Below are 24,531 nucleotides of genomic sequence, written 5' to 3'. Positions count from 1 at the left end.
TCTGCAATGTCATGGCCAATTTCATGTGAGGAGTCTGATCAAAAATACTTATAGGGAGGACCACCTGTACTATGTAGAATTTGTCATTGTCTTAGTGTTTTCCACTTAAAATTTTGCCAGCAGGGTGGCATTATGAAATAGGAAGGAACAGTATAATATTTTGTAATATTATAAAATTTTCTTCTATCTAACGCACAAATTAATTGCATAATTTAGTATAAATGTATTTAAAGGGACATGAAACCCAAAATTTGCCTTTCATTACTCAGATACAGCATATACGTTTAAATCACTTTCCAATTTACTTTTCTTTCATGTAATTAGCAAGAGTCCATGAGCTAGTGACGTATGGGATATACATTCCTACCAGGAGCGGCAAAGTTTCCCAAACCTCAAAATGCCTATAAATACACCCCTCACCACACCCACAAATCAGTTTTACAAACTTTGCCTCCTATGGAGGTGGTGAAGTAAGTTTGTGCTAGATTCTACGTTGATATGCGCTCCGCAGCAGGTTGGAGCCCGGTTTTCCTCTCAGCGTGCAGTGAATGTCAGAGGGATGTGAGGAGAGTATTGCCTATTTGAATTCAATGATCTCCTTCTACGGGGTCTATTTCATAGGTTCTCTGTTATCGGTCGTAGAGATTCATCTTACCTCCCTTTTCAGATCGACGATATACTCTTATATATACCATTACCTCTACTGATTCTCGTTTCAGTACTGGTTTGGCTTTCTACTACATGTAGATGAGTGTCCTGGGGTAAGTAAGTCTTATTTTCTGTGACACTCTAAGCTATGGTTGGGCACTTTTATATAAAGTTCTAAATATATGTATTCAAACATTTATTTGCCTTGACTCAGGATGTTCAACGTTCCTTATTTCAGACAGTCAGTTTCATATTTGGGATAATGCATATGAATAAATCAATTTTTTTTCTTACCTTAAAATTTGACTTTTTTCCCTGTGGGCTGTTAGGCTCGCGGGGGCTGAAAATGCTTTATTTTATTGCTTCATTCTTGGCGCAGACTTTTTTGGCGCAAATTTTTTTTTTTTCTGTTTCCGGCATCATACGTGTCGCCGGAAGTTGCGTCATTTTTTGACGTTTTTTTGCGCCAAAAGTGTCGGCGTTCCGGATGTGGCGTCATTTTTGGCGCCAAAAGCATTTAGGCGCCAAATAATGTGGGCGTCTTTTTTTTGGCGCTAAAAAAATATGGGCGTCAATATTGTCTCCACATTATTTAAGTCTCATTATTTATTGCTTCTGGTTGCTAGAAGCTTGTTCACTGGCATTTTTTCCCATTCCTGAAACTGTCATTTAAGGAATTTGATCATTTTTGCTTTATATGTTGTTTTTTCTATTACATATTGCAAGATGTCCCAGATTGACACTGAGTCAGAAGATACTTCTGGAAAAACGCTGCCTGGTGCTGGATCTACCAAAGTTAAGTGTATCTGCTGTAAACTTGTGGTATCTGTTCCTCCAGCTGTTGTTTGTAATGAATGTCATGACAAACTTGTTAATGCAGATAATATTTCCTTTAGTAATGTTACATTACCTGTTGCTGTTCCGTCAACATCTAATACTCAGAGTGTTCCTGTTAACATAAGAGATTTTGTTTCTAAATCCATTAAGAAGGCTATGTCTGTTATTCCTCCTTCTAGTAAACGTAAAAGGTCTTTTAAAACTTCTAATTTTTCAGATGAATTTTTAAATGAACATCATCATTCTGATAATGGTTCCTCTGGTTCAGAGGATTCTGTCTCAGAGGTTGATGCTGATAAATCTTCATATTTATTCAAAATGGAATTTATTCGTTCTTTACTTAAAGAAGTTTGAATTGCATTAGAAATAGAGGATTCTGGTCCTCTTGATACTAAATCTAAATGTTTAAATAAGGTTTTTAAATCTCCTGTAGTTATTACAGAAGTTTTTCCTGTCCCTGATGCTATTTCTGAAGTAATCTCCAGGGAATGGAATAATTTGGGTAATTCATTTACTCCTTCTAAACGTTTTAAGCAATTATATCCTGTGCCATCTGACAGATTAGAATTTTGGGACAAAATCCCTAAAGTTGATGGGGCTGTCTCTACTCTTGCTAAACGTACTACTATTCCTACGGCAGATAGTACTTCCTTTAAGGATCCTTTAGATAGGAAGATTGAATCCTTTCTAAGAAAAGCTTACTTATGTTCAGGTAATCTTCTTAGACCTGCTATATTTTTAGCGGATGTTGCTGCAGCCTCAACTTTTTGGTTAGAAGCTTTAGCGCAACAAGTAACAGATCATAATTCTCATAGCATTGTTAATCTTCTTCAACATGCTAATAACTTTATTTGTGATGCCATCTTTGATATCATTAGGGTTGATGTCAGGTATATGTCTCTAGCTATTTTAGCTAGAAGAGCTTTATGGCTTAAAACTTGGAATGCTGATATGTCTTCTAAGTCAACTTTGCTTTCCCTTTCTTTCCAGGGTAATAAATTATTTGGTTCTCAGTTGGATTCTATTATCTCAACTGTTACTGGAGGGAAAGGAACTTTTTTACCACAGGATAAAAAATCTAAAGGTAAATTTAGGTCTAATAATCGTTTTTGTTCCTTTCGTCACAATAAGGAACAAAAGCCTGATCCTTCACCCACAGGAGCGGTATCAGTTTGAAAACCATCTCCAGTCTGGAATAAATCCAAGCCTTTTAGAAAACTAAAGCCAGCTCCCAAGTCCACATGAAGGTGCGGCCCTCATTCCAGCCCAGCTGGTAGGGGGCAGATTACGATTTTTCAAAGAAATTTGGATCAATTCAATTCACAATCTTTGGATTCAAAACATTGTTTCGGAAGGGTACAGAATTGGCTTCAAGATAAGGCCTCCTGCAAAGAGATTTTTTCTTTCCCGTGTCCCAGTAAATCCAGCGAAGGCTCAAGCATTTCTGAAATGTGTTTCAGATCTAGAGTTGGCTGAAGTAATTATGCCAGTACCAGTTCTGGAACAGGGGCTGGGGTTTTATTCAAATCTCTTCATTGTACCAAAGAAGAATTCCTTCAGACCAGTTCTGGATCTAAAAATATTGAATCGTTATGTAAGGATACCAACATTCAAAATGGTAACTATAAGGACTATCCTGCCTTTTGTTCAGCAAGGGCATTATATGTCCACAATAGATTTACAGGATGCATATCTGCATATTCCGATTCATCCAGATCACTATCAGTTTCTGAGATTCTCTTTCCTAGACAAGCATTACCAGTTTGTGGCTCTGCCGTTTGGCCTAGCAACAGCTCCAAGGATTTTTACAAAGGTTCTCGGTGCCCTTCTGTCTGTAATCAGAGAACAGGGTATTGTGGTATTTCCTTATTTGGACGATATCTTGGTACTTGCTCAGTCTTCACATTTAGCAGAATCTCCTACGAATCGACTTGTGTTGTTTCTTCAAGATCATGGTTGGAGGATCAATTTACAGAAAAGTTAATTAATTCCTCAGACAAGGGTAACCTTTTTAGGTTTCCAGATAGATTCAGTGTCCATGACTCTGTCTTTGACAGACAAGAGACGTCTAAAATTGATCTCAGCTTGTCGAAACCTTCAATCACAATCATTCCCTTCGGTAGCCTTATGCATGGAAATTCTAGGTCTTATGACTGCTGCATCGGACGCGATCCCCTTTGCTCATTTTCACATGCGACCTCTTCAGCTCTGTATGCTGAACCAGTGGTGCAGGGATTACACAAAGATATCTCAATTAATATCTTTAAACCCGATTGTACGACACTCTCTGACGTGGTGGACAGATCACCATCGTTTAGTTCAGGGGGCTTCTTTTGTTCTTCCGACCTGGACTGTAATTTCAACAGATGCAAGTCTGACAGGTTGGGGAGCTGTTTGGGGGTCTCTGACAGCACAAGGGGTTTGGGAATCTCAGGAGGTGAGATTACCAATCAATATTTTGGAACTCTGTGCAATTTTCAGAGCTCTTCAGTCATGGCCTCTTCTAACGAGAGATTCGTTCATTTGTTTTCAGACAGACAATGTCACAACTGTGGCATACATCAATCATCAAGGAGGGACTCACAGTCCTCTGGCTATGAAAGAAGTATCTCGAATTCTGGTATGGGCGGAATCCAGCTCCTGTCTAGTTTCTGCGGTTCATATCCCAGGTATAGACAATTGGGAAGTGGATTATCTCAGTCGCCAAACGTTACATCCGGGCGAATGGTCTCTTCACCCAGAGGTATTTCTTCAGATTGTTCAAATGTGGGGCCTTCCAGAAATAGATCTGATGGCTTCTCATCTAAACAAGAAACTTCCCAGGTATCTGTCCAGATCCAGGGATCCTCAAGCGGAAGCAGTGGATGCATTGTCACTTCCTTGGAAGTATCATCCTGCCTATATCTTTCCGCCTCTAGTTCTTCTTCCAAGAGTAATCTCCAAGATTCTGAAGGAATGCTCATTTGTTCTGCTGGTGGCTCCAGCATGGCCTCACAGGTTTTGGTATGCGGATCTTGTCCGGATGGCCTCTTGCCAACCGTGGACTCTTCCGTTAAGACCAGACCTTCTGTCGCAAGGTCCTTTTTTCCATCAGGATCTCAAATCCTTAAATTTAAAGGTATGGAGATTGAACGCTTGATTCTTAGTCAAAGAGGTTTCTCTGACTCTGTGATTAATACTATGTTACAGGCTCATAAATCTGTATCTAGGAAGATATATTATAGAGTCTGGAAGACTTACATTTCTTGGTGTCTTTCTCATCATTTTTCCTGGCATTCTTTTAGAATTCCAAGAATTTTACAGTTTCTTCAGGATGGTTTGGATAAAGGTTTGTCTGCAAGTTCCTTGAAAGGACAAATCTCTGCTCTTTCTGTTCTTTTTCACAGAAAGATTGCTAATCTTCATTGTTTTGTACAAGCTTTGGTTCGTATAAAACCTGTCATCAAGTCAATTTCTCCTCCTTGGAGTTTGAATTTGGTTCTGGGGGCTCTTCAAGCTCCTCCGTTTGAACCTATGCATTCATTGGACATTAAATTACTTTCTTGGAAAGTTTTGTTTCTTTTGGCCATCTCTTCTGCTAGAAGAGTTTCCGAATTATCTGCTCTTTCTTGTGAGTCTCCTTTTCTGATTTTTCATCAGGATAAGGCGGTGTTGCGAACTTCTTTTCAATTTTTACCTAAGGTTGTGAATTCTAACAACATTAGTAGAGAAATTGTGGTTCCTTCATTATGTCCTAATCCTAAGAATTCTAAGGAGAAATCATTGCATTCTTTGGATGTAGTTAGAGCTTTGAAATATTATGTTGAAGCTACTAAGAATTTCCGAAAGACTTCTAGTCTATTTGTTATCTTTTCCGGTTCTAGGAAAGGTCAGAAGGCCTCTGCCATTTCTTTGGCATCTTGGTTGAAATCTTTAATTCATCATGCTTATGTCGAGTCGGGTAAAACTCCGCCTCAAAGGATTACAGCTCATTCTACTAGGTCAGTTTCTACTTCCTGGGCGTTTAGGAATGAAGCTTCGGTTGATCAGATTTGCAAAGCAGCAACTTGGTCTTCTTTGCATACTTTTACTAAATTCTACCATTTTGATGTGTTTTCTTCTTCTGAAGCAGTTTTTGGTAGAAAAGTACTTCAGGCAGCTGTTTCAGTTTGATTCTTCTGCTTATAATTTCAGTTTTTTTCATTATAAGATTTAAACTTTATTTTGGGTGTGGATTATTTTCCGCGGAATTGGCTGTCTTTATTTTATCCCTCCCTCTCTAGTGACTCTTACGTGGAAGATCCACATCTTGGGTAGTCATTATCCCATACGTCACTAGCTCATGGACTCTTGCTAATTACATGAAAGAAAACATAATTTATGTAAGAACTTACCTGATAAATTCATTTCTTTCATATTAGCAAGAGTCCATGAGGCCCACCCTTTTTTTGTGGTGGTTATGATTTTTTTGTATAAAGCACAATTATTCCAATTCCTTATTTTTTATGCTTTCGCACTTTTTTCTTATCACCCCACTTCTTGGCTATTCGTTAAACTGATTTGTGGGTGTGGTGAGGGGTGTATTTATAGGCATTTTGAGGTTTTGGAAACTTTGCCGCTCCTGGTAGGAATGTATATCCCATACGTCACTAGCTCATGGACTCTTGCTAATATGAAAGAAATGAATTTATCAGGTAAGTTCTTACATAAATTATGTTTTATTATCAATTTAGCTTTATTCTCTTGGTTTCCTTTATTAAAGAAGCAGCAGTGAACTACTGGGAGGTAGCTGAACAAATCTGTAAGCCAATAATAAGGTTTATCAGGCAGCACCAGTCAGCAGCTAGCTCCCAGCTCTTGGGCCTACCTAAGTATGCTTTTCAACAAAGTACCAAAAAAACCAAAGCAAATTATATAATAGAAGTAAATTGGAAAGTTGTTTAAAATCTATATGAATCATAAAAGAAAAAAGTTGGGTTTTATGTCCCTTTTTAATGATAACATTTTTCAATGTGTATTGCACAAATTAATATTAGCTAATTTTACCTGAATACTGACTTAAATTTTAGCCGGGTGGTTGATAAATTCAGTTTGGTGGTGCACCCATTTAATAGGTCCAGGGGAGGAAACTGGTCTTATAAGAATTAATGTGGAACACTTGTAAGAAATAGATACTGGTGTTTGTGTGTTTGTTTATGGTAGGTTTTAGGTAAATTTTGCTTAATTTATTGCTTTGATAAGTTATATCACAAACTGCAATAAAGGGATAGTAAACTCGAAATTTAAACTTTTATGATTTAGAGCATTCAGATTTAAACAACTTTCCAATGTACTTGTATTATCTTTTGTTTAAAAATCATACCTAGGTATATTCAGGAGCAGCTCCCAGTATGCATTGCTGCTCCTTCAAGGAAGGATACCTAAAGAATGAAGCAATTGGATACTATAAGTAATTTTGACACTTATGACATAAATCCGAGAAGGCGCCTCCTAGCGTAATAAGCCAATTACACATCTCAAAGGGAGAAATAAACTTACATTTGGTGAAGCACATTTTGGAAACTTGTTTAAATGGTATGCTCTAAATTATGGAAAAAAATGGATTTCATGTCCTTTTAAATTGCTTGCTGAATTTCTCAACAATTGTTAGTATGAATCACAAGAATAGCAACTCTGCTCACAATCCCATTTTAATAGATGGGTGCACAGACAAACCTCATTCTAATTTCACAAACAAGAAAATAAATGCCCTTTTTGCTTTTTAAAAGCACCATATTTTGGCCAAAGCATATCAGCTGACTTTCCCATGCCAAGGCAATCAGATAAGTCATACTCCAATACACTGAAATATGTCATGCATTTAAATCATACTATGCACACTCATTCATGGCTAACCTGATTAACTCTTTCAGGAACATACACGTTGGTTGCTGTGCAGCACAATAAGAGAAAAACTATTGCTTGATCAAAATCCCAAATTTAATAAAGGTTGTCTTGATGTGGGCAGGAAGGCGTTCATGTTTTGGCTAAAATATTGTACTTAAACCCCCTTTTTTTCATATAAGCTTTGAGAGAATGTTGTGGGTATTTATTTTCTTATATTTCAAAGAATATCTATAGTCCAGTAAATTGTATGTATGTTAATTTGATTAACAGATGTATTTCGCTTTTTAGGAAGAAAGTATGTACAGCTATATAAGGGAATACTGAGAGTAGTTATTTAACCCCTTTGCTGCTAAGCCTTTTTCACACCCCCATGCTAAGCTGATTTTTATATATATATTTTTTTCCTGCTTAAAGGGCCAGTCAGTATTCTTATTAATGTTACTACAGAATTATGTAACGTTAGCCTAGCCTTCTCATAAAGTTATTTAGGTTTAATTTAACTTTTGTCTCTTTTTAGATTGCAAGTCATGGTGGCTATGTACAAATAGATTGGAAGAGAGTTGAGAAAGATGTGAACAAGGCAAAGCGAAAGATTAAAAAACAAGCAAACAAAGCTGCTCCTGAAATTAACAACTTGATTGAAGAGGTAAAAAAAATATAATTTATTTTAAAATCATTATAGTATCAAAAATATTTCTCTATCTCTAATTTCTATCTCTAATTTCTATCTCTAATTTCTATCTCTAATTTCTATCTCTAATTTCTATCTCTAATTTCTATCTCTAATTTCTATCTCTAATTTCTATCTCTAATTTCTATCTCTAATTTCTATCTCTAATTTCTATCTCTAATTTCTATCTCTAATTTCTATCTCTAATTTCTATCTCTAATTTCTATCTCTAATTTCTATCTCTAATTTCTATCTCTAATTTCTATCTCTAATTTCTATCTCTAATTTCTATCTCTAATTTCTATCTCTAATTTCTATCTCTAATTTCTATCTCTAATTTCTATCTCTAATTTCTATCTCTAATTTCTATCTCTAATTTCTATCTCTAATTTCTATCTCTAATCTCTATCTCTAATTTCTATCTCTATCTCTAATCTCTATCTCTCTCCTGATTTCTACATATACATTTCAATTTTTAGAATAACTTTTCAGATTTATTTTTCCAGTAATATCGGCAAATTACTTAGTTATATACCGTTAGAAATTCATAGATAATTATTAAATGATTAGGATGTGAATTATCTCCAGTTTAATAGGTTAATCATTCATATTTTATCAACTTTTCAGCTGTGCTTTATTGAAGGAGAAAAATAAGAATTTCCTTTAATAATTTAAACAGTAACATAGATTTCACTTTAATTTTTACTAGTTGTTCCTCCCTCCTCACACTTAGGTCCATGGTCAGATCTATTCTGCGCTAATCTTCTATTCATTGAGCTTTTAGTAAGGGGTTGTTTCTGTGTACATAGAATTGCAAGGGAACATTGTGATTTAAACGGATAGTAAAGTGAAAATTAAACTTAAATAATTCACATAGAACATGCAATGTTATACAACCAATGTACTTCTACAATCTTATTTGCTTCATTCTCTTGGTAACCTTTGCTTAAAAGCATACCTAGGTAGGCGCAGGAGCAGCAATGCACTACTGGGAGCTAGCTGCTTATTGGCGGCTGCATATATATGTTTCTTGTGATTGGCTCACCCAGTATGTTTGGCTAGCTCCCTGTAGTGTGTTGCTGCTCCTTCAACAAAGGATACCAAAATAATTAAGCAAATTTGATAATAAAAGTAAATCTTGAAGGTGTGTTTACAATTGTATGCTATCTGAATCATAAAAGAAGAAAATGTCTCTAACTTTGTATGTTTATTCTATAACATTTTTGTTGTGAAAAAGAGGCATGATCTTTCAGCAGACACAAATTCACAGTTTACCAAGAATATGTGATATCTTCTAGATAGGAAACAAATGGCCAAAATAACCTTACAGAAACCCCTGGGGGAGCATGACATTGTGAATGGATTCATGGAATTATTTTAACATTACAGTTATGAATATATAGCCTCATGCTACATAATTACAAACTAATCCTCATTTAAGTTAGAATAACAGTTTGATTATAATGTAATAGAAAACTAGATATACCCTCCCCCTCAAAAAGCAGTTTATTTTTAATATTCTATTTAAAGGGACAGTCTAGTCAAAATTAAACTTTTATGATTCAAATTAGTTTGCTTTGTTCATTTGGTATTCTTTCTTGATAGCTAAATTTATGCATGCTCATATGCTAATTTCTAAGCCCTTGAAGGCCGCCTCTTATCTCTGCATTTTTACTGTTTTCACAGCTAGACATTGCTAGTTCATGTGTGCCATATAGATAACATTGTGCTCACTCCCATGGAGCCAGCACTGATTGGCTAAACTGCAAGCTCAAAAGAACTGAAATAATGGGGTAACCTGCAGAGGCTTAGATACAAGGTAAATGGTGTATTAATATAACAGTGTTGGTTATCCAAAACTGAGGAATGGGTAATAAAGGGTTTATCTATTTTTTTAAACAATAACAATTCTGGAGTAGACTGTCCCTTTAAGTTAAAAAAAAAAAACTGTTTTTTTTTTTCCCACCCTGAATTCATATGCTTTTTTTTTTTTTTTTCAGTCCACAGATTTTATCAAACAGAACATTGTTGTGTCCAGTGGATTTGTTGGAGGCTTCTTACTAGGTCTTGCATCTTAGAAAGATGTAAATAGTGGACTCATTCCTGTTTAAAGGCTGAGTAAGATACACCTCAGAAGTGGTCACGGAAAACAACTGACACTTAATAATAAAGACGGTTTTGTTTCTTAAGGGGTTTCCCTGTAAACACTTTTCAAAAAATAGGACATGCTTATAAAGAACGTGGGGCATAGTCTGAGCCTACTACACATTAATGGACTGAGATTTGACTAGTTAAAAACTTTTTTTTTTTTTCTGCACTGCTCTTTATATTCTAATAGCTTTTTGTTTAGTTTCTAAAGGCACTGGGGGGGGCTGTCTGTTTCTTTTTATTTAGTTGTATAATGCCTATTTGTCATGAAACAGCCCTAAATGTAAGTTACTGTTACTTTTTTATTTATTTAAACATATTTTTTTTCCAGTCTAGTGCCAAAACATGTACTGTAATCAATCCATTGGTGAATGTTATTTAAAAAATAAAAATGACTGTGTGCTTTAGATTATTCTAAAGAAATATACTAATAAAGTTTAAGAATGTAATTTAACGTGTTTGTGTTCTTTCACAAACTCTGTATATTTTTCTTTTATATTGCTTAACATCTAGGGCATATATTCCAATTTTTATCCATTATTGATTTGTCTTTCAGTTTTCTTCTGCCTTATTTTTATTTGTGGCTATACAAATTATACTTTAATAATGATGAAAGAGCTTATTTGCAGAAGATACATTGGAATACAGAAGAAAATGAAAGGTGAAATGATTAAAGGACTCTTAATAAAGGACTCATTTTCATGTATGCTTTGATCTGTCTGTAGAGTACATTCTTTATTTCGTGAATTTTGTTAGAATTGTGGGTCATGCCATGATATTACATTTCAATGCACAATATTTATATACTGAGATACACATAAAAGGTCACTTATTAAAGTCAATCAAAAATTACATTGGGTCTAAGACATGCAATTTTTTTTGTACTTGGTTTTATCATGTTTGTTTACTTTGTCTTTTCACATGTATCACATTTAAGCTGTAAAAGTATAAAGGATCAGTACTGGGCCCTGTTCTTTTTAATATTTTTATTAATGACTTGGAGCAAGGATTAAATGGCAACATCTCTATTTTTGCAGCTGATACAAAGTTGTCGTGTAAGGTCATTAGGTCAGAGCAGGATGAATTTGTGTTACAAGGGGATCTGCAAAAGTTAGTATGGGCAGGTTAATGGAAAATGAGATTTAATTCTGGAAAATGCAAGGTTCTACGTTTTGGAAGTGAAAATAAGCAGGCAACGTATTATTTAAATGGAACTAGATTTTGTCAAACGGAGGAGGAAAGGGCTTTGGGAGTAGTAATAGATAACAAGCTAAAGATGGGTGCACAATGCAGGGCAGCGGCTAATAAGATGCTAGCATGTATTAAAAGAGGCATTGACGCAAGGGAGGAAAGCATAATTCTGTCACTATATAAACCCATGGTAAGACCTCGACTTGAGTATAAAGTGCAGTTCTGGGGACCGATCTCAAAAAAAGACATTGCAGACCTAGAAAAAGTTCAGAGAAGGGCCGCAAAACTAATAAGGGGAATGGAGAATTTAAGCTATGAGGAGAGGTTAGCCAAACTGGGTCTGTTGTCTCTAGAAAAAAGGCGCGTGAGAGGTGACATGATTAATATATATATATATTCAATGCCCATATACACAGATGGCAGAAGCTCTGTTTATTCCAAGAACATTGTTTGTGACGAGGTCACAATTTAAGGTAGGAGGAAAGGAGATTTAATCTCCTGCAACAGAAATGTTTTTTTCACGAAGAGCAATAAAATTGTGGAACTCATTACCAAAGGAGATAGTAAATGCCAATACCTTTAGATAAATTTAAAAATGGTTTGGATACATTTCTGGCTAGAAACAGAATTCAGGGGTATGATTGCTGGTGTTAAATGGGTCACCTTTTAATGGGATTAATTTAAGAACTGGAGCTTTTTTGTAAGTATATTAGATTTGTATAGGTTGAACTAGATGGACTTCAGTCTTTTTTAAACCTCATCTACTATGTTATATTTCTTTCATGTAATTAGCAAGAGTCCATGAGCTAGTGACGTATGGGATATACATTCCTACCAGGAGGGGCAAAGTTTCCCAAACCTTAAAATGCCTATAAATACACCCCTCACCACACCCACAATTCAGTTTTACAAACTTTGCCTCCGATGGAGGTGGTGAAGTAAGTTTGTGCTAGATTCTACGTTGATATGCGCTCCGCAGCAAGTTGGAGCCCGGTTTTCCTCTCAGCGTGCAGTGAATGTCAGAGGGATGTGAGGAGAGTATTGCCTATTTGAATGCAGTGATCTCCTTCTACGGGGTCTATTTCATAGGTTCTCTGTTATCGGTCGTAGAGATTCATCTCTTACCTCCCTTTTCAGATCGACGATATACTCTTATATATACCATTACCTCTGCTGATTCTCGTTTCAGTACTGGTTTGGCTTTCTACAAACATGTAGATGAGTGTCCTGGGGTAAGTAAATCTTATTTTCTGTGACACTCTAAGCTATGGTTGGGCACTTTATTTATAAAGTTCTAAATATATGTATTCAAACATTTATTTGCCTTGACTCAGAATGTTCAACATTCCTTATTTTTCAGACAGTCAGTTTCATATTTGGGATAAATGCATTTGTTTCAATCATTTTTTCTTACCTTAAAAAATTTGACTTTTTCCCTGTGGGCTGTTAGGCTCGCGGGGGCAGAAAATGCTTCATTTTATTGCGTCATTCTTGGCGCAGACTTTTTTGGCGCAAAATTTTTTTTTCTGTTTCCGACGTCATACGTGTCGCCGGAAGTTGCGTCATTTTTTGACGTTTTTTTTGCGTCAAAAATGTCGGCGTTCCGGATGTGGCGTCATTTTTGGCGCCAAAAGCATTTAGGCGCCAAATAATGTGGGCGTCTTTTTTGGCGCTAAAAAATATGGGCGTCATTTTTGTCTCCTCATTATTTAAGTCTCATTATTTATTGCTTCTGGTTGCTAGAAGCTTGTTCACTGGCATTTTTTTCCCATTCCTGAAACTGTCATTTAAGGAATTTGATCAATTTTGCTTTATATGTTGTTTTTTTTCTTTTACATATTGCAAGATGTTCCACGTTGCAACTGAGTCAGAAGATACTTCAGGAAAATCACTGCACAGTGCTGGAGCTACCAAGCTAAGTGTATCTGCTATAAACTTTTGGTATCTGTTTCTCCAGCTGTTATTTGTATTGCATGTCATGTCAAACTTATTAATGCAGATAAAATTTCCTTTAGTACTGTTACATTACCTGTTGCTGTTCCGTCAACATCTAATTTTCAGAGTGTTCCTGATAACATAAGAGATTTTATTTTTTAAATCCATTAAGAAGGCTATGTCTGTTGTTTCTCCTTCTAGTATACATAAAAGTCTTTTAAAACTTCTCTCTTTTCAGATGAATTTTTAAATAAACATCATCATTCTGATACTGATAATGGTTCTTCTGGTTCAGAGGTTTCTGTCTCAGAGGTTGATGCTGATAAATCTTTGTATTTGTTCAAGATGGAATTTATTCATTCTTTACTTAAAGAAGTGTTATTTGCATTAGAAATAGAGGATTCTGGTACTCTTGATACTAAATGTAAACGTTTAAATAAGGTTTTTAAATCTCCTGTAGTTATTCCAGAAGTGTTTTATCTCCCTGATGCTATTTCTGAAGTAATTTCCAGGGAATGGAATAATTTGGGTAATTTATTTACTCCTCCTAGACGTTTAAGCAAATTATATCCTGTGCCATCTGACAGATTAGAGTTTTTTTGGGACAAAAATCCCTAAGGTTATGGGGCTGTCTCTACTCCTGCTAATGTACTACTATTCCTACGGCAGATAGTACTTCATTTAAGGATCCTTTAGATAGGAAAATTGAATCCTTTCTAAGAAAAGCTTACTTATGTTCAGGTATTCTTCTTAGACCTGCTATATTTTTAGCGGATGTTGCTGCAGCTTCAACTTTTTGGTTAGAAGCTTTAGCGCAACAAGTAACAGATCATAATTTTATAGCATTATTATTATTCTATAACATGCTAATAATTTTATTGGTGATACCATCTTTTGATATCATTAGAGTTGATGTCAGGTATATGTCTCTAGCTATTTTAGCTAGAAAAGCTTTATGGATTAAACTTGGAATGCTGACATGTCTTCTAAGTCAACTTTGCTTTCCCTTTCTTTCCAGGGTAAATAATCATTTTCGTTCCTTTCCTCACAACAAGGAACAAAAGCCTGATCCTTCATCCTCAGGAGCGGTATCAGTTTGGAAACTATTTCCAGTTTGGAATATATCCAAGCCTTATAGAAACCTATAGCCAGCTCCTAAGTACCTATGAAGGTGCGGCCCTTATTCCAGCTCAGCTGGTATGGGGCAGATTACGTTTTCTTCAAAGAAATTTGGATCAATTCCGTTCTTAATCTCTGGTTTCAGAAACATTGTTTCAGAAAGGTACAGAATTGGCTTCAAGTTAAGGCCTCCTGCTAAGAGATTCTTTTCTTTCCCGTGTCCCAGTTAACACAGCAAAGGCTCAGCATTTCTGAAATGTGTTTCAGATCTAGAGTTGGCTGGAGTATTTATGCCAGTTCCAGTTCTGGAACAGGGGCTGGGGTTTTATTTTATCTCTTCATTGTGCCAAAGAAGGTCAATTCCTTCAGACCAGTTCCGGATCTATTATTATTGAATCGTTATGTTAGGATACCAACATTCAAGATGGTTACTGTAGGACTATCCTGCCTTTTTTTTAGCAAGGGCATTATATGTCTACAATAGATTTACAGGATGTGTATCTGCATATTCCGATTCATCCAGATCACTTTTAGTGTCTGAGATTCTCTTTTTAGACAAGCATTACCAGTTTTGTGGCTCTACCGTTTGGCCTAGCCTCAGTTCCAAGAATTTTTTTCAATGGTTCTCGGTGCCCTTCTTTCTGTAATCAGAGAATAGGGTTTTGGTATTTCCTTATTTGGACGATATCTTGGTACTTGCTCAGTCTTCTCATTTTCGAAGAATCTCATACGAATCGACTTGTGTTGTTTCTTCAAGTTCATGGTTGGAGGATCAATTTACCAATCAGTTCATTGATTCCTCAGACAAGGGTAACCTTTTTAGGTTTCTAGATAGATTCAGTGTCTATGACTCTGTCCTTGTCAGACAAGAGAAGTTTAACATTGATATCAGCTTGTCAAAACCTTCAGTCACGATCATTCCCTTTGGTAGCCTTATGCATGGAAATGTTGGGTCTTAGGACTGCCGCATCAGATGCGATCTCCTTTGCTCGTTTTCACATGCGACCTCTTCAGCTCTGTATGCTGAACCAATGGTGCAGGGATTACTCAAAGATATCTCAATTAATATCTTTAAACCGATTTTACGACACTCTCTGACATGGTGGACAGATCACCATCGTTTAGTTCAGGGGGCTTCTTTGTTCTTCCGACCTGGACTATAATCTCAACAGATGCAAGTCTTACAGGTTGGGGAGCTGTGTGGGGGTATCTGACGGCACAAGGGGTTTGGGAATCTCAGGAGGTGAGATTTCCGATCAATATTTTGGAACTCCGTGCAATTTTCAGAGCTCTTCAGTCTTGGCCTCTTCTGAAGAGAGAGTTGTTCATTTGTTTTCAGATAGACAATGTCACAACTGTGGCATACATCAATCATCAAGGAGGGACTCACAGTCCTCTGGCTATGAAAGAAGTATCTCGAATTTTGGTTTGGGCGGAATCCAGCTCCTGTCTAATCTCTGCGGTTCATATCCCAGGTATGGACAATTGGAAAGTGGATTATCTCAGTCACCAAACGTTGCATCCGGGCGAATGGTTTCTTCACCCAGAGGTATTTCTTCAGATTGTTCAAATGTGGGAACTTCCAGAAATAGATCTGATGGCTTCTCATCTAAACAAGAAACTTCCCAGGTATCTGTCCAGATCCCGGGATCCTCAGGCGGAGGCAGTGGATGCATTATCACTTCCTTGGAAGTATCATCCTGCCTATATCTTTCCGCCTCTAGTTCTTCTTCCAAGAGTAATCTCCAAGATTCTGATGGAATGCTCGTTTGTTCTGCTGGTAGCTCCGGCATGGCCTCACAGGTTTTGGTATGCGGATCTTGTCCGGATGGCCTCTTGCCAACCGTGGACTCTTCCGTTAAGACCAGACCTTTTGTCTCAAGGTCCTTTTTTTCCATCAGGATCTGAAATCCTTAAATTTAAAGGTATGGAGATTGAACGATTGATTCTTGGTCAAAGAGGTTTCTCTGACTCTGTGATTAATACTATGTTACAGGCTCGTAAATCTGTATCCAGAGAGATATATTATAGAGTCTGGAAGACTTATATTTCTTGGTGTCTTTCTCATCTTTTTTCTTGGCATTCTTTTAGAATACCGAGAATATTACAGTTTCTTCAGGATGGTTTAGATAAGGGTTTGTCCGCAAGTTCCTTGAAAGGTCAAATCTCTGCTCTTTCTGTTCTTTTTCACTGAAAGATTGCTATTCTTCCTGATATTCATTGTTTTGTACAAGCTTTGGTTCGTATAAAGCCTGGCATTAAGTCAATTTCTCCTCCTTGGAGTTTGAATTTGGTTCTGGGGGCTCTTCAAGCTCCTCCATTTGAACCTATGCATTCATTGGATATTAAATTACTTTCTTGGAAAGTTTTGTTCCTTTTGGCCATCTCTTCTGCCAGAAGAGTTTCTGAATTATCTGCTCTTTCTTGTGAGTCTCCTTTTCTGATTTTTCATCAGGATAAGGCGGTGTTGCGAACTTCTTTTGGATTTTTACCTAAGTTGTAAATTCCAACAACATTAGTAGAGACATTGTGGTTCCTTCATTATGTCCTAATCCTAAGAATTCTAAGGAGAAATCGTTGCATTCTTTGGATGTTATTAGAGCTTTGAAATATTATGTTGAAGCTACTAAGTCTTTCCGAAAGACTTCTAGTTTATTTGTTATCTTTTCCGGTTTTAGAAAGACCAGAAAACTTCTGCTATTTCTTTGGCATCTTGGTTGAAATCTTTAATTCATCTTGCCTATGTTGAGTCGGGTAAGACTCCGCCTCATAGGATTACAGCTCATTCTACTAGGTCAGTTTCTACTTCCTGGGCGTTTAGGAATGAAGCTTCGGTTGATCAGATTTGCAAAGCGGCAACTTGGTCCTCTTTGCATACTTTTACCAAATTCTACCATTTTGATGTATTTTCTTCTTCTGAAGCAGTTTTTGGTAGAAAAGTACTTCAGGCAGCGGTTTCAGTTTGAATCTTCTGCTTATGTTTTTCATTAAACTTTATTTTGGGTGTGGATTATTTTCAGCAGGAATTGGCTGTCTTTATTTTATCCCTCCCTCTCTAGTGACTCTTGTGTGGAAAGATCCACATCTTGGGTAGTCATTATCCCATACGTCACTAGCTCATGGACTCTTGCTAATTACATGAAAGAAAACATAATTTATGTAAGAACTTACCTGATAAATTCATTTCTTTCATATTAGCAAGAGTCCATGAGGCCCGCCCTTTTTTGTGGTGGTTATGATTTTTTTGTATAAAGCACAATTATTCCAATTCCTTATTTTATATGCTTTCGCACTTTTTTCTTATCACCCCACTTCTTGGCTATTCGTTAAACTGAATTGTGGGTGTGGTGAGGGGTGTATTTATAGGCATTTTAAGGTTTGGGAAACTTTGCCCCTCCTGGTAGGAATGTATATCCCATACGTCACTAGCTCATGGACTCTTGCTAATATGAAAGAAATGAATTTATCAGGTAAGTTCTTACATAAATTATGTTTTTATTTGCATTTTATTACTAAATATTTTGGGAGTTTGAATATAGAAAAAAATCTGAGGCAATTTTTTTTTTTTCTTGACCCCCTTATGCCCTAGAGGACAAAACATCCTATTAACACTCTGGGCCAAATAGATGTAGATCTTAGTCATGTGGTACGTAGCCCGTCGTATGCATAACATAGATCAAAGCCCATACCGTTGGAAGCCCAAGTAGTCTCAGTTTCTGGGCTACCAGCATCATCCTTCATATGGTAATGTAGCTCCATTATTATATGAAGGCAGATTTGAGATAGTTGCGCTGCACTACAGAAAAAGTTTGGGGGACAACTACACTACAAAAAAAGTAAATAAAAAATATATAAAAATTTGGTACTGGCAGACAAAGCCATGCATGTCTATTTCTGAACAAAGGGGATCCAAAAAAATTTTTACAATTTGTGTCATGATTGCAAAAGCGGTATGTAAATAATTTCAGTAAAATTGTGATATTTTTTATTTTTTAAACATGATTACATTTGGCGGTGAAATGCTGGCATGAAATATACCAAATGGTTCTAGACCAATACCTTGGGTTGTCTACTTAAAATTATATATATATATATATATATATATATATATATATATATATATATATAATTAAGTAAATAAAAAATGTCATGGCTCTATTTCTGTTTAAAGGGACAGTCTAGTCAAAATTAAACTTTCATGATTCATATAGGAAATGCAATTTTAAACAACTTTACAATTTTTATCATCAAATCTGTTTTGTTCTCTTAGGTTTAGCTTTTAACAAAGAATACCATCTCAGGCATTTTGACAGTTTTTCACAGCTAGACAGTGCTAGTTCATGTGTGCCATATAGATAACCCCGTGCTCACTCCCGTGGAGTTATTTGAGTCAGCACTGATTGGCTAAAGTGCAAGAGCTGAAATAAAGGGGCAGTCTGCAGAGGTAAAAAGTGTACTAATATAACCGTGGGGAAAGGGTAATAAAGGGATTATCTATCTTTTTAAACAATAAAAACATCTGGAGTAGACTGTTCCTTTAAATGGAGTGATGGCAGATTTCTCTGAAATTCCCAGTAGTAAAGGTGTTAAAGGGGACAGTGCATTGTAAAATTGCTTTTCTTTTAATATGTTTCCAGTGACTTGTTATACCAGTTGCAGAGTTTAAAATGCATTCTTTAGGTTTATTTTTGTACATTAAATACCAGTCTCTTTCATGTAATTGGCAAGAGTCCATGAGCTAGTGACATATGGGATATACAATCCTACCAGGAGGGGCAAAGTTTCCCAAACCTCAAAATGCCTATAAATACACCCCTCACCACACCCACAATTCAGTTTTACAAACTTTGCTTCCTATGGAGGTGGTGAAGTAAGTTTGTGCTAAAATTTCTACGTTGATATGCGCTTCTCAGCATTGTTGAAGCCCGATTCCTCTCAGAGTACAGCGAATGTCAGAGGGACGTGAAGGGAGTATCACTTATTTGAATACAATGATTTCCTTAACGGGGGTCTATTTCATAGGTTCTCTGTTATCGGTCGTAGAGATTCATCTCCTACCTCCCTTTTCAGATCGACGATATACTCTCAATTTACCATTACCTCTACTAATAACTGTTTTAGTACTGGTTTGGCTATCTGCTATATGTGGATGGGTGTCTTTTGGTAAGTATGTTTTTTATTACTTAAGACACCTCAGCTATGGTTTGGCACTTTATGCATTTATATAAAGTTCTAAATATATGTATTGTACTTATATTTGCCATGAGTCAGGTTCGTGTATTTCCTTCAGCAGACTGTCCGTTTCATATTTGGGGAATTTAAAACATTTTAAGAAATTTATTTCTTACCCGGGGTTTTAGTCTTTTTTTCAATTGACTACTTCTTGCTATTGAGGGTATTAGGCCTGCGGGTGCGTCAAATGCTAAACTTTATTGCGTTATTCTTGGCGCGAAAATTTTTTGGCGCGGAAATAGACGTTTATGATGCAACTTCGTCATTTCCGGCGTCATACGTGACGCCAAGACCTTTCACACGGCGGCGTCATTAGTGTGTCATTTACGGTTATTTTTTTCATTATTTCAATACCCCATTGATGTTTGCCTCTTGTTTTTTTTCTCTATCAGAGGCCTATGCTTTTGAATTTTTTCCCATTCCTGAAACTGTCATATAAGGAAATAGATAATTTTGCTTTATATGTTGTATTTTCTCTTACATTGAGCAAGATGTCCCAATCTGATCCTGCCTCAGAAGTTTCTGCTGGAACATTGCTGCCTGACATCGGTTCTACCAAAGCTAAGTGCATTTGTTGTAAAAGCGTAGAAATTATTCCACCAAATGTCATTTGTAATAGTTGTCATGATAAACTTTTACATGCAGATAGTGTTTCCATCAGTAATAGTACATTGCCAGTTTCAGTTCCTTCAACTTCTAATGTGCATGATATACCTGTAAATTTTAAAGAATTTGTTTCTGATTCTATCTTGAAGGCTTTGTCTGCATTTCCACCTTCTAATAAACGTAAAAGGTCTTTTAAAACTTCTCATTTAGCTGATGAAATTTCAAATGACCAGCAACATAATAATTTATCCTCTTCTGATGAGGATCTATCTGATTCAGAAGATCCTTCCTCAGACATTGACACTGACAAATCTACTTAGTTATTTAAAATAGAGTATATGCATTCTTTATTAAAAGAAGTGTTAATTACTTTGGATATTGAGGTAACCAGTCCTATTGACGTTCAGTCTAATAAACGTTTAAATGCTGTTTTTAAACCTCCTGTGGTTTCCCAAGGGGTTTTTCCCATTCCTGAGGCTATTTCTGATATGATTTCTAGGGAATGGAATAAGCCAGGTACTTCTTTTATTCCTTCTTCAAAGTTTAAAAAATTGTATCCTTTACCAGCAAAATCTATAGAGTTTTGGGAAAAAATCCCCAAAGTTGATGGGGCTATTTCTACTCTTGCTAAACGTACTACTATTCCTATGGAAGATAGTACTTCCTTTAAGGATCCTTTAGATAGGAAGCTTGAATCCTATCTAAGGAAGGCCTATTTATATTCAGGTCATCTTCTCAGACCTGCTATTTCTTTGGCTGATGTTGCGGCTGCCTCAACTTTTTGGTTGGAGAATTTAGCGAAACGAGAATTGGATCCTGACATATCTAGCATTACTCACTTACTGCAACATGCTAATAATTTTGTGATGCCATTTTTGATATTATCAAAATTGATGTTAGATCCATGTCTTTAGCTGTATTAGCTAGAAGAGCTTTGTGGCTTAAATCTTGGAATGCTGATATGACATCTAAATCTAGATTACTATCTCTTTCTTTCCAAGGTAATAATTTATTTGGTTCTCAGTTGGATTCTATTATTTCAACTATCACTGGAGGAAAAGGAGTTTTTTTGCCTCAGGATAAAAAAACCTAAGGGTAAATCTAAGGCTTCTAACCGTTTTCTTTCCTTTCGTCAGAATAAGGAACCTGCTTCCAGTTGGAAGCCTTCCTCAAATTGGAATAAATCCAAGCCATTTAGGAAACCAAAGTCTGCCCCTAAGTCCGCATGAAGGTGCGGCCCTCATTCCAGCTCAGTTGGTAGGGGGCAGATTAAGGTTTTTCAAGGATTTTTGGATAAAATCTGTCCAAAATCATTGGATTCAGAGCATTGTCTCTCAAGGGAATCGAATAGGATTCAAAGTAAGACCTCCTGTGAGAAGATTTGTTTTTCTCACGCATCCCTGTAAATCCTGTAAAAGCTCAGGCTTTTCTGAAGTGTGTTTCAGACCTAGAGTCTTCAGGGGTAATCATGCCAGTTCCTCAGGAACAAGGTTTGGGGTTTTATTTTATTCAAACCTATTCATTGTAGCAAAGAAAGAAAATTTGTTCAGACCAGTTCTGGATCTGAAAATTTAGTTATGTAAGAGTACCAACTTTCAAGATGGTGACTATAAGGTCTATTCTGCCTTTTGTCCAGCAAGGACATTATATGTCCACAATAGACTTGCAGGATGCATACCTTCATATTCTGATTCATCCAGAACACTATCAGTTTCTGAGATTCTCTTTTCTAGACAAGCATTACCAATTTGTTACTCTTCCATTTGGCCTAGCAACAGCTCCAATAATCTTTTCAAAGGTTCTGGGTGCCCTACTATCTGTAATCAGAGAACAGGGTATTGCGGTGTTTCCTTATTTGGAAACATTGTTGGAGGATCAATTTACCAAAAAGTTTCTTGATTCCTCAGACAAGGGTCACCTTTTTAGGTTTCCAGATAGATTCAGTGTCCATGACTCTGTCTCTAACAGACAAGAGACGTTTAAAATTGGTCGCAGCATGCCGGCACCTTCAGTCTCAGTCATTCTCTTCAGTGGCTATGTGCATGGAAGTTTTAGGTCTCATGACTGCAGCATCGGACGCGATCCCCTTTGCTCGTTTTCACATGAGACCTCTACAGCTTTGCATGCTGAATCAATGGTGCAGGGATTATACAAAGATATCACAATTAATATCCTTGATTCCCAATGTACGACACTCTCTGACATGGTGGATAGATCACCATTGTTTGGTTCAAGGGGCCTCTTTTGTTCGGCCAGCCTGGACTTTGATCTCAACAGATGCGAGTCTTTCAGGTTGGGGAGCTGTTTGGGGATCTCTGACAGCACAAGGGGTTTGGAAATCTCAAGAGGCGAGATTACCAATAAATATTTTAGAACTCCGTGCAATTCTCAGGGCTCTTCAGTTTTGGCCTCTGCTAAAGAGAGAACCGTTCATTTGTTTTCAGACAGACAATATCACAACTGTGGCTTATGTCAATCATCAGGGTGGAACTCACAGTCCCCAAGCTATGAAAGAAGTATCTTGGATACTTGCTTGGGCGGAATCCAGCTCCTGTCTAATCTCTGCGGTGCATATCCCAGGTGTAGACAATTGGGAGGCGGATTATCTCAGCCGCCAGACTTTACATCCAGGGGAGTGGTCTCTCCATCCAGATGTTTTCTCAGATTGTTCAGATGTGGGGGCTTCCAGAGATAGATCTCATGGCCTCTCATCTAAACAAGAAACTTCCCAGATATCTGTCCAGGTCCAGGGATGTTCAGGCGGAAGCAGTGGATGCACTGACACTTCCTTGGTGTTATCATCCTGCTTACATCTTCCCGCCTCTAGTTCTCCTTCCAAGAGTGATCTCCAAAATCATCATGGAACAGTCTTTTGTGTTGCTGGTGGCTCCAGCATGGCCACACAGGTTTTGGTATGCGGATGTCCAGTTGCCCGCCTTGGCCACTTCCGTTACGGCCGGACCTACTATCTCAAGGTCTGTTTTTCCATCAGGATCTCAAATCATTAAATTTGAAGGTGTGGAAATTGAACGCTTAGTTCTAAGTCATAGAGGTTTCTCTGACTCAGTGATTAATGGTGAGGTGTGGAAATTGAACGCTTAGTTATAAGTCATAGAGGTTTCTCTGACTCAGTGATTAATACTATGTTACAAGCTTGTAAATCTGTCTCTAGAAAGATTTATTATAGAGTTTGGAAGACTTACATTTCATGGTGTTCTTCTTATAAATTCTCCTGGCATTCTTTTAGAATTCCTTGAATTTTACAGTTCCTTCAGGATGTTTTGGATAAGGGTTTGTCTGCAAGTTCCTTGAAAGGACAAATCTCTGCTCTTTCTGTTTTATTTCACAGAAGGATTGCTATACTTCCTAATATTCACTGTTTTGTACAGGCTTTAGTTCGTATTAAGCCGGTCATTAAATCAATTTCTCCTCCTTGGAGTCTTAATTTGGTTCTGAAGGCGTTACAGGCTCCTCCATTTGAGCCTATGTATTCTTTGGACATTACACTACTTTCTTGGAAAGTGTTGTTCCTTTTGGCTATCTCTTCTGCTAGAAGAGTTTCTGAGCTATCTGCTCTTTCTTGTGAGTCTCCTTTTCTGATTTTTCATCAGGATAAGGCATTTTTGCGGACTTCTTTTAAATTTTTACCTAAGGTTGTGAATTCTAACATTAGTAAAGAAATTGTTGTCCCTTCCTTATGTCCTTATCCTAAGAATTCTTTGGAGAGATCCTTACATTCTTTGGATGTGGTAAGAGCTTTGAAATATTATGTGGAAGCTACTAAAGATTTCAGGAAGACTTCCAGTCTTTGTTTTATTTTCTGGTCCTAGGAAAGGTCAGAAGGCTTCCGCTAGTTTCTTGGCTTCTTGGTTGAAACTTTTGATTCATCAAGCTTATTTGGAGTCGGGTCAGGCCCCGCCTCAGAGAATTACAGTTCATTCTACTAGATCAGTTTCCACTTCGTGGGCTTTTAATAATGAAGCTTCAGTTGATCAGATTTGCAAAGCGGCAACTTGGTCCTCTTTGCATACATTTACTAAATTCTACCATTTTGATATATTTGCTTCTTCGGAAGCAGTTTTTGGTAGAAAAGTTCTTCAGGCAGCTGTTTCAGTTTGATTCTTCTGCTTTTGATTTAAGTTTTTTTCTTTCAAAGATGAAATAAACTTATTTTTGTTTTGGGTTGTGGATTAATTTTTTCAGCGGTATATGGCTGTTTTTATTTTTATTCCCTCCCTATCTATTGACTCTTGAGTGGAGATCCACATCTTGGGTATTGA

At 36.8% G+C, this 24,531-nt stretch overlaps 1 protein-coding gene across 1 annotated transcript in view; it reads left to right on the top strand.

Annotated features, from left to right (window-relative positions):
* FUNDC1 (FUN14 domain containing 1) overlaps window positions 1-11,020 on the top strand; it is a 29,809-nt gene extending 18,789 nt beyond the window's left edge. The window contains exons 4-5 of the mRNA XM_053706500.1: window positions 7,868-7,996; window positions 10,021-11,020. Coding sequence (XP_053562475.1) covers window positions 7,868-7,996; window positions 10,021-10,098 — 207 coding nt within the window. The 3' untranslated portion in view covers window positions 10,099-11,020. The remainder of the gene's footprint in view (window positions 1-7,867; window positions 7,997-10,020) is intronic.
* Window positions 11,021-24,531: the final 13,511 nt, after the last annotated feature.

Source organism: Bombina bombina, chromosome 3, assembly GCF_027579735.1.
Source record: "Bombina bombina isolate aBomBom1 chromosome 3, aBomBom1.pri, whole genome shotgun sequence".
In the NCBI taxonomy this organism is placed as follows: domain Eukaryota; kingdom Metazoa; phylum Chordata; class Amphibia; order Anura; family Bombinatoridae; genus Bombina; species Bombina bombina.
This window is presented reverse-complemented; position numbering and strand designations above follow the sequence as displayed.